Source organism: Acinonyx jubatus, chromosome B1 (genome assembly GCF_027475565.1).
Source record: "Acinonyx jubatus isolate Ajub_Pintada_27869175 chromosome B1, VMU_Ajub_asm_v1.0, whole genome shotgun sequence".
NCBI lineage: Eukaryota > Metazoa > Chordata > Mammalia > Carnivora > Felidae > Acinonyx > Acinonyx jubatus.
Window position 1 is genome coordinate 29441887 of NC_069382.1, and position 12780 is coordinate 29454666.

Sequence of the window (12780 nt, forward strand, 5' to 3'; positions counted from 1 at the left end):
GCCTCCAACTTTGGCTCAGGTCATGATCTTGTGGGCCGTGTGTTCAAGCCCCACGTTGGGCTCTATGCTGACAGCTCAGACCTTGGAGCCCACTTCAGATTCTGTGTCTCCATCTCTCTCTGTCCTTCTCCCACTCACATTCCATCTGTCTCCCTCAAAAATAAATAAAACATTTAAAAAATTAAAAATAAATAAATAAAAAGTCTTTAGTAAACTCAACCAACCCCAGTGGTTCTGAGTTTTTAAATCATGGAGACTGCTTAAATTATTGGCTATATGCAACAGTAAAACACAGACAGATGCAAATTACAATGCTGCCCAGGCTGAAAGAGTGCTGAATATTGATTTATATGCAGTTTTATAAATGTGTGTGCTGTTGTTGTATATTTATTTCAATATTAAAAGTGATTTGTGTCCTTCTATGCTCCTAGCAATGAAAATCTTAAATTCCCTTTCTTTTGTAAGTACTAAATCCTCTTCATTCAAAATTAACATAATTCCTAATGATACTACTGAGAAAAGTGCAGAGGATTTTAATCTATTCTAGCCTTCCTTAAGTGTCTGTCCTTACCAGATTTGCAAATGATTTTACGCTTTTTTAATCTTCCTAGTGGCGGATGACATTTAGATATAGAAAGGAAGAAAATTTACCAATTGGTTTGAAAAAAATATCTGGGGCATGATGTGTTTAGTGGTGGCAGTAGAGGAATAAAAAGAAAAATTAGAGAAGACTTACTTTAAATTACTAATCTGGGTGATAAAATTAAGGTCATGTTCATGGTATAACTTAAATGTGATAATATCTCATTTTTACTCTTGGTCACATCATACATGTATGTATTAGTAAGTTGTGTTGTAACATGGTCCCTGTAGAGGGGGAGTTTGAGAACCCCGAAACTACAGAGAAATAGATTTTGATGGTCACTGTACTTCTGTGAAATATACTTACACCACTTTTGTCCTGATCTTACAGGAAGTCAGAACTTCGCATTAACAAAGCATCACTGGCTGATTCTGGAGAATATATGTGCAGAGTGACCAGCAAATTAGGAAATGATAGTGCCTCTGCCAATATCACCATCGTGGATTCAAATGGTAAGAGATACCTACTACATCCTGTTTCTCAGTCTGTAAGAGGAATAATCGAGATGTGTGGTAAGAGTTGTAATATAAATTTGTATGTTAAATCTTCCTGTGAACAAATAAAAAACATGGAAGGAAAACCATATACTCCAAGTATCTTGTGTGTCTTCCATGAAATTCTTCATTCCCCAATTTCATATAAACCTGAAATACACATAGATTTTATTTTTTTACTTCAATAAGGTCATGCACGGCAGAAACAGAAAGAGGTTATACCTCTTTTTAAATTTGTCAGGGACGGCTGTCAAGTCTTTGGCTCTATCCATAACAGAATATGTACGTGTATATATATGTGTGTGAGTATTTATATACAGAATACATATGTATATGCAGGATATGTATATTACATGCATATGTATGTACATATGAATATTCCAAATGAATATATGTACAGTGTATGTGTGTGTGTGTGTGTGTGTGTGTGTGTGTGTGTGTGTGTGTGCATAGAAGAATACAATCCTGACTCAGTCCTGGATATTTTAATGTTCTCCTGCGTGTTTTTAATACAGCTGGCTCTAGGTAGTAGGAAGTTAGGCCTATCAATTTTTTTTAGGCCTGTTACTTCTGAAAACAGGAGAGACTTAGTGGCAAAGCATTTGCTACCATGTTTAGTCGACTTCTGCTTTGCTGAGAACAGTGCCAGGGAGATTTGTTAAGCAAATGGAGGCCTTGGAGGTAGAAGGTACTGCTTCCCCTCCAGCAGCTTCTCTGAGTGATCTGAAGACGTAAAAGCATCACAGCTGGTGGCTGTCTGCTCATGATACCCCAATACTCCGCAATTTGATGGAGTCACCTCTAGAAGCTGATGAGTTAGCAGGGAGCGTCTCAATCTCTTGAAATAATAAAATGTGACTTCAAAAACCCTTTGGTGCTTCTTTTTCTTTTTGCATTATGGCACTTAACTACTGCCCACACGAGCCCTGTCATCTGTCATAAAGCCAAGCCTAATTACACTGCTCTGCTCTAGGCAGGAGATGAGAGAGAGTGTCCGCTGTGAAGGCCTCGTCTCTTAAAGTGGTAAGGTAAGAATGTGAGGGACGAGTAAAAATAACTCGAGGGTCACCTCCACAGGAGACTGATGTAGTTTGTGTCCGTTGACTTAGTAGGATAGCGAGAGGGAGTAAGATAAAAATATGGGACGGAGTTGGGAAAGTTAATTCCCAGCCTTCTCTGGATTCCCCACTGAACTGCTCTGTCGCAGGGTAATCAGAGTTCATTACTTTAATCTTAAATACCTGCCTCCACAGAGAGTAAAGGACAACAGTGAAAAGTAGTTTCCATTACTATTTTTAGGAGCTGCGTTTATAGTTTAAAATGTAAAAGCCATTTAAAATTTATATGGGTAAATATAGCATCACTTTACTTTTTAATCAGCACAGGTTAAGCAGTAAGCATGCCACTGGCATTATTTTACCCCACATGGAATTTTATAGGATGCTACTTGAAACACAAATTTAAAAACCTATTTCAGTGGCTTATTCTTGTTTTTTTTTTCTTATTGTGCCACGTTTAGTAGCTTGTTCTCAGCTTGTCATTGGCTTGGTTGAACGTGTCTCCTTGTGGTAAATGCTATTGAATTATGATTTTGACACTTGGATTAGATTTGTAGAGCAATGTAGACTATAAATTCCCAGGAAAATACAATTAGAATAAGTGTCACGGTCTCACAGAGTGCTTACAGTACGATTCTATTATTCTGTGTTTTCTGATTTACAGGAGTAAGCAGTGAATTATTTACTGCTATATCATTCCTGGCAAAAGTCCATAGGGATTAGTTTCTTATTAATTTTGGGGTGCCGAATGATAATACAGCTTTTTACATTTCTCTCATAGGAGAGACATCCGACTCATTTTTCCGTATTAATTCCTCCAAGAATTGGCTGCCAATTTGAATATTTAGTATTAACCAATTATAATGTAGAGAAATGAAAGTTGGGATGTTTTTGATAATCAGTTTTTTTTACGTGACAAGAGGAAAGAGAAGTTCACAGAATATTGTAAGGAAGTGATTCTTAAACAGCCAACTAAAATTCATTATAGAATGGGGTCTTACTGGCTTACATAGAGCATCTGAAGGAGAATAAAGAATCTCAATTACAATGCAGGGTGGTCTGTTTTGTTTTCTTTTTTTTTTTTTCTTAGAAGCCTAGAAATAGTTCATCCTTATCCAACCTTCTCATTACATTTTAAAAGGTATGTAGACTTAGCATGTGTCTGAAAACAGATACATTCAGGATCACGAGATATTTGGTAGCAAAGAAGGACACCAAACCAGATTTCTTATATTCCTGGTCTAATATGGCTCACTCTGTACCTGTGTGTTTGTGAATGTTTAAGTAGATTCTTTGGTGTGTGAAGGACAAAAACTGATGGAAGGGTGTGACACATAAAGAACAAGGAGTTCTGTGGGGAAGAACTGGAACTTCATTGTTACTGGGGTTCAAGAAGAAAAGTGAACCCAGGGCATATCTAAAAATTTAAGTGACAAGGGTTTCTGGATCTTCTCTCTAGTATTTCTGCCTTTGATGTGCCTCAGATACTTTCTTGATTCTTCTACTTCTTTTATCTTCTCACCTCTCTTGCTTTCAACTATGCCACTTTATATTCTGAACTCTAACCTGATTGTGATCCCACTTGGTCATTTCTTCATGACTCTTTTTAAGGCATTCTTTCCATTTTAATTCCTATTTTATGATTGCTTTCTTAGTTCCGAAGCAGATTCCCCATTGCAAGTGTCTGATTTGCAGAACTTACTGTGCCAGACCATATGGAAAGACCTAGAGAGCTTACCAATTATCTACCTTCTGGTCAAGTGTCTGCTCTGGGCTCACCACTGGAGAGTGAAATGAAACATGGCTTCCTAGAAACGCCCCTCTCCTCAGAGGCTGTGGACCTGTGTGCTGTTCATCAGAGCCTCTGGGCCAGCAGCCACCATGATAGACGAGACCAATGTGTTCGGCAATATCAGGAGACTCTCTTTTCCTTCTCCCCCTCAGTGGCTTAGTGGCAGCACAACCAAAAAGAAAATAAGTGATCATTCTGATCCTTCAGCCTCTTCTACTGCTCTGCTCTCTGAATTTGCTATATTCAGACCAATTCTGGTTATCAAAGAAGTCTCAGCTCAGGTTGGGAGCTCCCTGGGACTCAGATACGTAACCTTTATGTTGTCACATCCCCGTGTCCTTTGAAATCTGGGCAAACATTGCACATAAACACTCTTTCAGAGAGAAAAAGAGCACTCTACTATGGTTATAAACTGCCACTTGGCTAAACCATCTCTTCCTAAATGTATTTATGTTGACTTGGGCTGAGAGAGTGGAATTCTCAAGAATTTCATTTTCCTTTGGGGCCCTAGAAAAAAAGTTTAAAAAATAAGAGCATGTTGTCAAAATATCATATTATATTGAACTCCCCTTGAGATTTTAATTTATGTTTTCTATAAAATACTAGTAATTTTGTTGATTTTGTGTTGTCTCACTCATCTCTCCCGTATTTAAGTACTTCAGTACATAACTATGGTCTGATAATTTCTACACAGGTTGTCTTGCTGAAAGATCCTGGTTTGCTGCTGTGAACTAATTATCCTAATCTCATCCTATGCAACAGATTCCTTGTGATTTACTGAAATTCCCACATGGGTACCTTCTTGACACTGAGATGTTCAGAATGTATTTTGGCATGAGATTCTAGAGGAGATGGCAGAGGTTTGGGGGAGATCTGCCTGAGACATTGTTTTCTTTTCTCCCCAGAAAAAAAAAGTGAAAAATGTAGCAGGATGACCTTGATATCTGATACTACTTTTAATTCCATTAACACAGCTATATAACTATCAGGAAAAAAAATTGGCTTAGACCATAAAAGTCTTCCATCCAATATTATGAACTTTCTGCAGTGAAAGTCATTGTTTAGATTTGCTTAGATTAGCAACTATGAAATGACAACAAAAACCCAAGAAATTATCCTTGAATTGTTATAAGCTTGAGTGAAATAATGACCATATTTTCACTATTTTCAAGCATTTAGAAAAGAATATATATGTAGCCAATCATTTTGTTAAGCTACGTTTTAGAAATTTATGTTGTCTGCCTTTTCCATTGTCTTTTCAGTCCTATCTTATTTGGAAAAAAGAATTTGCCATACTGTAGACAGACACACACCTGTGCAATCTGCTCATTAATTTTTGGATTTTGTGAGTGTAATAAGTCCATTGAGCTTTCTTGTAAAAAAGAATGTCACAGGGCGCCTGGGTGGCTCAGTCATTTGAGAGTCTGACTCTTGATTTCGGCTCCAGTTGTGGTCTCACAGTTGTGGAATCCAGCCCCACATCTGGCTCCATGCTGAGCGTGGAGCTTGCTTAAGATTCTCTCTCTCTGTCTCTCTCTCACTGCCCCTCTCGCTTGCTCATTTGCGTGTGCTCTCTCTTTCTCTCAAAAAAAAAAAAAAAAAAAAGGACGCCATAGGCAGCCATCATTACATGATGCGTTAGGGTAGATTCCTTTCATTAATTCAAATATGGCAGCTTACAAGGCCACATATACTATGGCTATACAGATTATACACTGCATGTTCATTTTTATTTGTATTTCATTTTGCTTGGTCTTTATGTAGGAAACCTTAATTTCACAATTAATTCTTAGCTGAGGAGCTCCATGAAAACTCCTGGGCATCAGATTAGGGAAGAGAGTAATAGACCTAACTCGTTTTCAAATTAATTAAGTACTGCAGTCTTTAAAAGGTTAATACAAGAGAATATACATACTAATCAATCATATCCTCTACTAGATTTTCTTTTTTTAATCAGGAGAAAAATTATTTGAGTGAGATTCAAGATCCCATAGCAACATTGGGCTCATAGCAATAAATTTGCTGTTTCCTCTGAGATGAACAAAAAATATTATGTCCACAAAATTTGACTAGTACATCAATGGATCCTTTAAAAAATTGGCTCGTGTGGGTAATAGGCTTAGCTTCCCCCTCTCCCAAATTGATGGTGGTGTTGAAAATGTTGTGATATTGGTAAACGAGCTGTAGTTACACTGACAATAATATAAAATGTTTTGTAATTTGTAAAGCAGTCCCCATGTATGTTGTATTATATTGTATTCCCATGAAGGCTAATAAGGAAGAACATCATGGGTGGAATGGAGATATCTTTCCAATGCATAGTATCCATTGTGTCTCTCCAGCATTTATCCCTCTTAAGAGGAAGCTCTCATTACGAGCAGGAATGCAGACACTTGAGGATGTTCCTGAAGTCATCTTCACTAGTGCCAATAAGTGGGCCCATTGTCAATCTGTAAAAAGATGACTTCATCATATTTTTTGTGCACACAATAAGAACCTGTAGTTTTAGAATAACAAAGAGTCACAGCAATGGATATTTAAATACATACAGGCACATCATACATATGTTTGTATATATGTACATGTGTATTTTGCTAAATAGTTATATGCAGTATATTGTGCTCATGGTGAAATCTCAAACAAGTCATGAATACGTAATAATTAGAAAAACTACTTTCCAGAAGGTGTCATTTTTCAAATGCTGCAACGTTTTCTTGAGACCAGATCTGATTTATTCAAAAAGCATTCAAACATTACAAATACACTAATGTTCCTTATGTTTACTTGCCTACACAGCCTAAGTTGCTCAGCTGTGTTCAGTTCCTGATAATTCTAAATCCTCATTAATTTGCACTAATGAAGGGGATGTCCTTTATAAATTAACAAACTTAATATACCAAATTACTGTAGGAAAAATATTTTGCTTAAGTAAATATCAGGAAGATTGCAGGTCTTAAAGTTTTTAAAATTTGTAACTGTAACAATTATTTTCAATCACTTATAACAAAAGATTGTTTTGTAAATCTATTAATTCTACCCGAAACATGCATAAAAATGCTTGCTGAGTGGTTTTAATTAAAAAGATTAATTTTTCTTATTAGCAAGACTCTTTTAGTGTGGAAGTATACAACTTCCTAACTTGCTTTTCCCCCAAGATAATTCAGAAGGTTTTTATTTGGAACCATAATCATTAAAGATATTTTTAAGGTCTCCAGGGTAAATATCTAATTTTAGGAAGGGAGATTATTATTGTTATTATTATTTTTAGAAAGTGAGGTTATTTTAAGTTGTCTCTGTGTAGATAGATTATTGTGGTAACCTCCTGTTCAGGTATTTTTATGTAACATTCAATTAAAAAAGGAAATGTTATGGTTAACCTTTCCTCTAATCTCAGATCTTTCATGCTGGAACTAGAAAAGTACTTCTTTTTTTTCTTGGAAGGTCATAGTGGACAACTACTTGGTTTATCAAAAATAAATTTGAAGAGTCTTGATATTCATGCTGGGTTTGGGATTTCTGCCCAATTCTTGTGACCCTGAGCTTACTACTTTAATCTGGTTGTTGTGTCATTGATGGGTCCCAAAGGACAGAATAAGGAAACATCTCTCCTAACATGGGCACTTGCTTGGAAACATGGATCTTATTCTATGTATTTGTAGAGAAAGATAAATGTTGTGAATCTTTGATTAAAATGTTCCTCTCAGATTCAATTTTCCCCAAAGAAGAATAATTTCATTTTCTGCAGCCTACATCAAGAAAGTTAGTTGTGGCCATATTATATACAGATATGGCCATATTACCAACACGGAATATCCTCTTTAATTCCTGCTGCTTGAAAAAGTCCAAAGGATATCATACACCCTCACATTCTGATTCCTTTCTCTTGATCCCATTTTTCGTGGGCAGAAGAGGCAACGTAGGCTACTTTGGCAGCTTGATAATAATCTCACACCTTGAATGGTCTGTCCTAATGTTTGATTAGAGAGGACCATCCAAACTTATTTTCATGAGAAAGACACTTTTGGTCTCATCAGAGCCACATTTCTGATCTTTATATGTTCATATTTCACCCAGTGCTTATTCTTAAACATCCCTGCTGAATCTCACATGAAATTTCTTTCCCTTCTCATTCCACAAAAACGTTTTATCACTATAGAAGCCTCTGAAGTTGAAGAAATATTGCCACTTAAAATTAATTCCTCTTGCCTCCTGGACTAGTCCCACCATGGAAATTCTAAATGGCCATATTTATATTTAAAGATGATCGCATTGATCAGGAACATTTCTAACTCCATGATTAATAGATTCGAATGTAAAATGATAACATATATGACTTTAGGATTTTAGTAGCTACTAGTAACTTTTGTAATGTATATATATCGCAACAGATTCAACTTGCCTGTTTGTCCTGGTTAGTAAATAGTAAATAGTGAAAGGTCATTAAGTCATTTAACAAGAATTATACAAACAGTGAAGGTTGAACGGTACTCATTATTGCATCACTACATCTCTCCATGCCTTACTGAATATACTAGATCTTGACAACTAAAACCCTTTTCAGAAGGACAGAAAGAGGACAGAATTGGTTAGACAATGTAATCGTCCTTTGTTCCATTATAAAGGCAGTCAACTGAAAGCATGTCAAAGTTTGAACACTCTCATGATTCCCATGATAATGGTGTGTCCAGAAGGATACAGTTTCTTCTTCATTCCCTTGGGCTGAGAGCTGCCTACTTCCTCTGTGCCCTGCCCAGAGTAGCTCAAAGTCTGTCCGATAAGGCGCCCCTCTTGATTACCATTGGGCGCCCCTCTCGATTACCACTGGCAATTTTCTGTAGAGTTTGATACCGGAACTTGATGACTTTCACCAACCCCAGCTAGAAATATCACTTGCTTTTGTTTTTGAACAAAAATGTAATTCTCCAAAGATTCATAACTTAAAAATTCTGACCACAGCTTTGATTCTACATCTTGTTTGTTTGTTTGTTTTTTACTTCTGCTATCTGTCTTCCTTTCTGAGAAGGAGGCTCCTTGCCTTATAGTCTCTATCACAGACCGGTGGGGGCAGAGAATTCTTACATACTCTAGCACGGCTCATCTCGTGCTCTTTGCCCAAGAAAGAAGAACTACTTCTCTGAACAGTCTTTTTTTTTTTTTTCTTTTTTTTTTGCATTTCTCACTTTCAGGGCGGATAGAGCCTGGGTTTTCATCACCCTCTTGCAATACTTTCTTCCTTTACACTCTTTTGGTTTGAAGGCAGGCTGTGGAAGTGGCTCCCGGCCTCCTGATTATACATCATAATATCCTATCACCTTTTCTTTTTGCAGAGATCATCACTGGCATGCCAGCCTCAACTGAAAGAGCATATGTGTCTTCAGGTAAGGAAAATAAGCTCCCCAAATTTTACTAACCAGAACGACAGACATAACTACTGGCTGTGTCTTCTACTAATCAGAACCCTGTCTGCATCCAAATTGCAACTGTTCTTGCTTTCTGCTCCAGTATTTTCTCCAGTTCGTTTTGCCTCTTTGGATTTTACTAAAGGAGGACAGTTTTTGCTGTATTCCTGAAGTTGGGCCTGAAAGGCATGCATGGGAAAAAGAAATGTTTAGATACAACTTAGTGATGTTAGAGCACTAAAGAAGGCATCTGGGTTATACATTCAGTTTATATAATCTTTATAGGTGCTTCTCTTAGCTGCCTCTGTTCTCTTTCATCCATCACAGTTCAATCCTGAAGAATGTGTCCGTGTCTAATCTCTGACCTCTGGGCTCCTAATGATCAGTTGTGGGTCACTGAACTTACAGAAAACACTGTTATAAGCCTGAGTTTTTCAGATGTTTTGCTTTTTTTTTTTTTTGGTTTGTTTTTGTTTGTTTCTTACTTGCCTGTAATATTTGCTGGTAGCAGTTAGAGTCTGAGCAGACATTAGTTACTTATAACCCAATTCTACTACTGTACTAATGCATGTATACTCATAATTCATTGATTTTTCCACTAGCTGTGAATTTAATCTGCTGTGAATTTAATTTTTTTTTCCGTTTTTATTTTCCTTATCCCGCATTATTCTATAGTTAACAGGACCTTGGAGCATTTAAAAATTCACATTTAAGTAGAAGCAAGTTTTTAGAGACCTAGATTCAAAACTCACTTCAGAGGTATAACGATAACATGTTTTGGCATGATACCTCACAGGTTACAAAGATTTTTGCATCTCATTTGGTAATCACAACAGATGTGTGAAACAAGACATTATTTTTCTTCTTTGTACAGTTGAGAAAATTGAAGCATTCGAAATGTTAAGTCCTATATCTCTGTAAGTAGGAGAGCAGACCCTTTCAGCTCAGTATTCGTTCTCATTACCCCATGTTTAATGTTTTGGCATCATTGATTCCCTGCATTATGGCCTGTACCGTGTTGAAACTCTAGGAGGCCATATCATCGAACACAGCCTTTTTTTTTTTTCTAACTTACCTTCACCAGTTCCTCCTCTCCCCTTCAAGCCATTGTTCAGGATCATTAGAGCTAAATTTCTCTCTCTCCTAGACTGCTTTGGCCATGTTTAGGGCATATTTATGTGTTGTTCATAAAGATGTACGTATGTGTGTTGTAGGGTGGGATGATCCTGGAGTCTAAGAAGGTTGTACTTTTCTGAGTAATAGAAAGAAAGAGAGAGAAAGTGAGAGGGAGGAAGGCATGGAGAGAGAGAGGAGGAAACAGAGAGGTAAAAAGAGCAACAAAAAGAGAAAAGTTGTTAAGTTATCTGAATTTTCTTCTCCATCCATTCAGGCATTTCTTTGCTGGAAGGGACTTTGCTATCTGACTCCGGTAGATGCCGTTAGGAAGCTGGGCTTTTCAGTTTATGTGGTGCTTGTCTTGGGAATTTGCAGTGACTGTAACTCTTATTTTCTGATATATGACTTAAATCTTTATGACTTTCTGGCTGCTGAATTTCAATCCCTCTTTGATACTAAGTTGTTCTTCTTTCTGACTAATAAAAACCCTTAGGTCCCATGCTTTTTTCCTGCATGAGTTGTGTTTTATGCTCTATCTGTATTTAAATACCAGTTTTCCTTCCCTTATGCTTGGTACCTAAGAGACTCTTGCTACCATACATCTCCAATGATTGTATATTATGAATTTCTTCAGCATGTGTTGTTTAATCCTAACGTAATTGCTCTAGTGGATCTTGCATGGACTTTATTTAGCACCGTATTTGGTCAGGATGTTTATGCAGACCATGTTGCCTGAGAATACTTTCCCTTTTTTCCCCTCTGCATGAAACTTGACTTTCATTCTTTCTGAATATGGGAATTGTTCTCTTTGATTTCATATTTCTTAAAATCAGAGCCACACTTGAGACAAGGAATTATCCATCTCACTTGTACCAGGGATCTGTTCAGAGTGATGTTTCTAGGAAGTTCATACACCAGTTGGTATGTGGGGTATCCTCACAGGGGGATTGACTCCCATTTTCATCCCTTTCAAAAGAGTCTTTGGACTCTGTGGTCCTCGTTGGTCTTTGAATGTTGTATATATCTTCCTCTGGCTTTGAAACGCTTCAGCTTCTCTGTTGCACTGTTTTCTAGTCCTCTTTTTCTAGACGATCTTTAAGCCTGGCAAAGTTCTGATTTAAGAGTGCAAGCGGCATGACTCAATAAAGCCTCATTTCACTTCTTTGTTTTATAGAGTCTCCCATTAGAATATCAGTATCAACAGAAGGAGCAAATACTTCTTCATGTAAGTATATTTAAATATTCCATTCATTAGTTTTTAACCCAAGACAGTACCTGCTTCTGAAGATCGTGTTCCTGTGTATCCTCTGCCCTTACTGAGGAACAGTCCATCAAGTTCGGGAGCAGGATGGTATTTGCTGTTTGGAAGGGAATGGCCCCTTGCTATGCTTAGGGTGGACTAGATATCTCCTCCCCCTAAGGCACATATGGATATGAGAAGACACAACATATGTGGTAGTTTTATAATGCAGTCTCTTTGAATGTTGAAAAATGACTACAGAGCCTTTGAGGCCTGGTTCTAGGTGAGCAACAGAGAACATCGTTGGTGGTTTTTAATGTGTCTTGATGCCTTGAGCAATTGCCTGAGGTCTGATACCCAGCTGTTTGGGACCTATTCTAAAGCTCCCCAGTTCTCATATAAAGTCTGCTGTGACAGAGTAAGGAAATTATATATAGATGCCCTTAATTCAAATTTGATAGTAAGTGACTAATTATGAGAATGCTTGGAAGCAAGTCCCCAGGCAAGATCTCAGATTGGTTTTCATCTGTTTAATGTGAAATGTGCTTTGTGCTTATGGAGTTCTACAACGGTTAGATTGATTGGTGCTTTGTGCCATGTCAGGGGAACTTAAGAAATTAGCAAGGACTAGTAAAAATAGTTTTGATACTTACGAATTGTGAATGGCATAGAATTAAGTTTTGATATCCAACGGGGGAATTTATCAGACCTTGAAAATAAAGCCTATAATTACAGTCTTTCTCTCCCATATTTTAGCTCTTTATTTAAAGCTATTTCTCAGGTTGATAAGCTCTTCAATAAATAGACGTCCCCAATCATTCCATTCCAGCCCAGGGGGTGTGTTTAAGGAGCAATTTCCTTTGGCTGTCAGCATGGTAGGGACCACTTGCAAGTAGGTCTGTACATTTGGCAACTTTAGTTGTTTTCTCAGGCTGTTGAAATAAATCCAGTTTGAACCTAAAGCCTTTCCCTTTGGGCTGATGGTACCAGAACTGTAATGATATGATGTAAACGTATCTTTTATTGCAAGAAGTATGA

At 37.3% G+C, this 12780-nt stretch overlaps 1 protein-coding gene across 8 annotated transcripts in view; it reads left to right on the top strand.

Annotated features, from left to right (window-relative positions):
• The window catches only part of LOC106966574 (pro-neuregulin-1, membrane-bound isoform), a 222131-nt gene that overhangs the window by 57509 nt on the left and 151842 nt on the right, over positions 1 to 12780 (top strand). For 6 of the 8 annotated variants that reach the window (XM_027077339.2, XM_027077338.2, XM_027077340.2 and 3 more), the window contains exons 3-5: positions 974 to 1095; positions 9315 to 9365; positions 11677 to 11727. In XM_027077339.2, coding sequence (XP_026933140.1) covers positions 974 to 1095; positions 9315 to 9365; positions 11677 to 11727 — 224 coding nt within the window. The remainder of the gene's footprint in view (positions 1 to 973; positions 1096 to 9314; positions 9366 to 11676; positions 11728 to 12780) is intronic. The other 2 variants (XM_053216388.1, XM_027077341.2) reach the window with 1 other exon arrangement.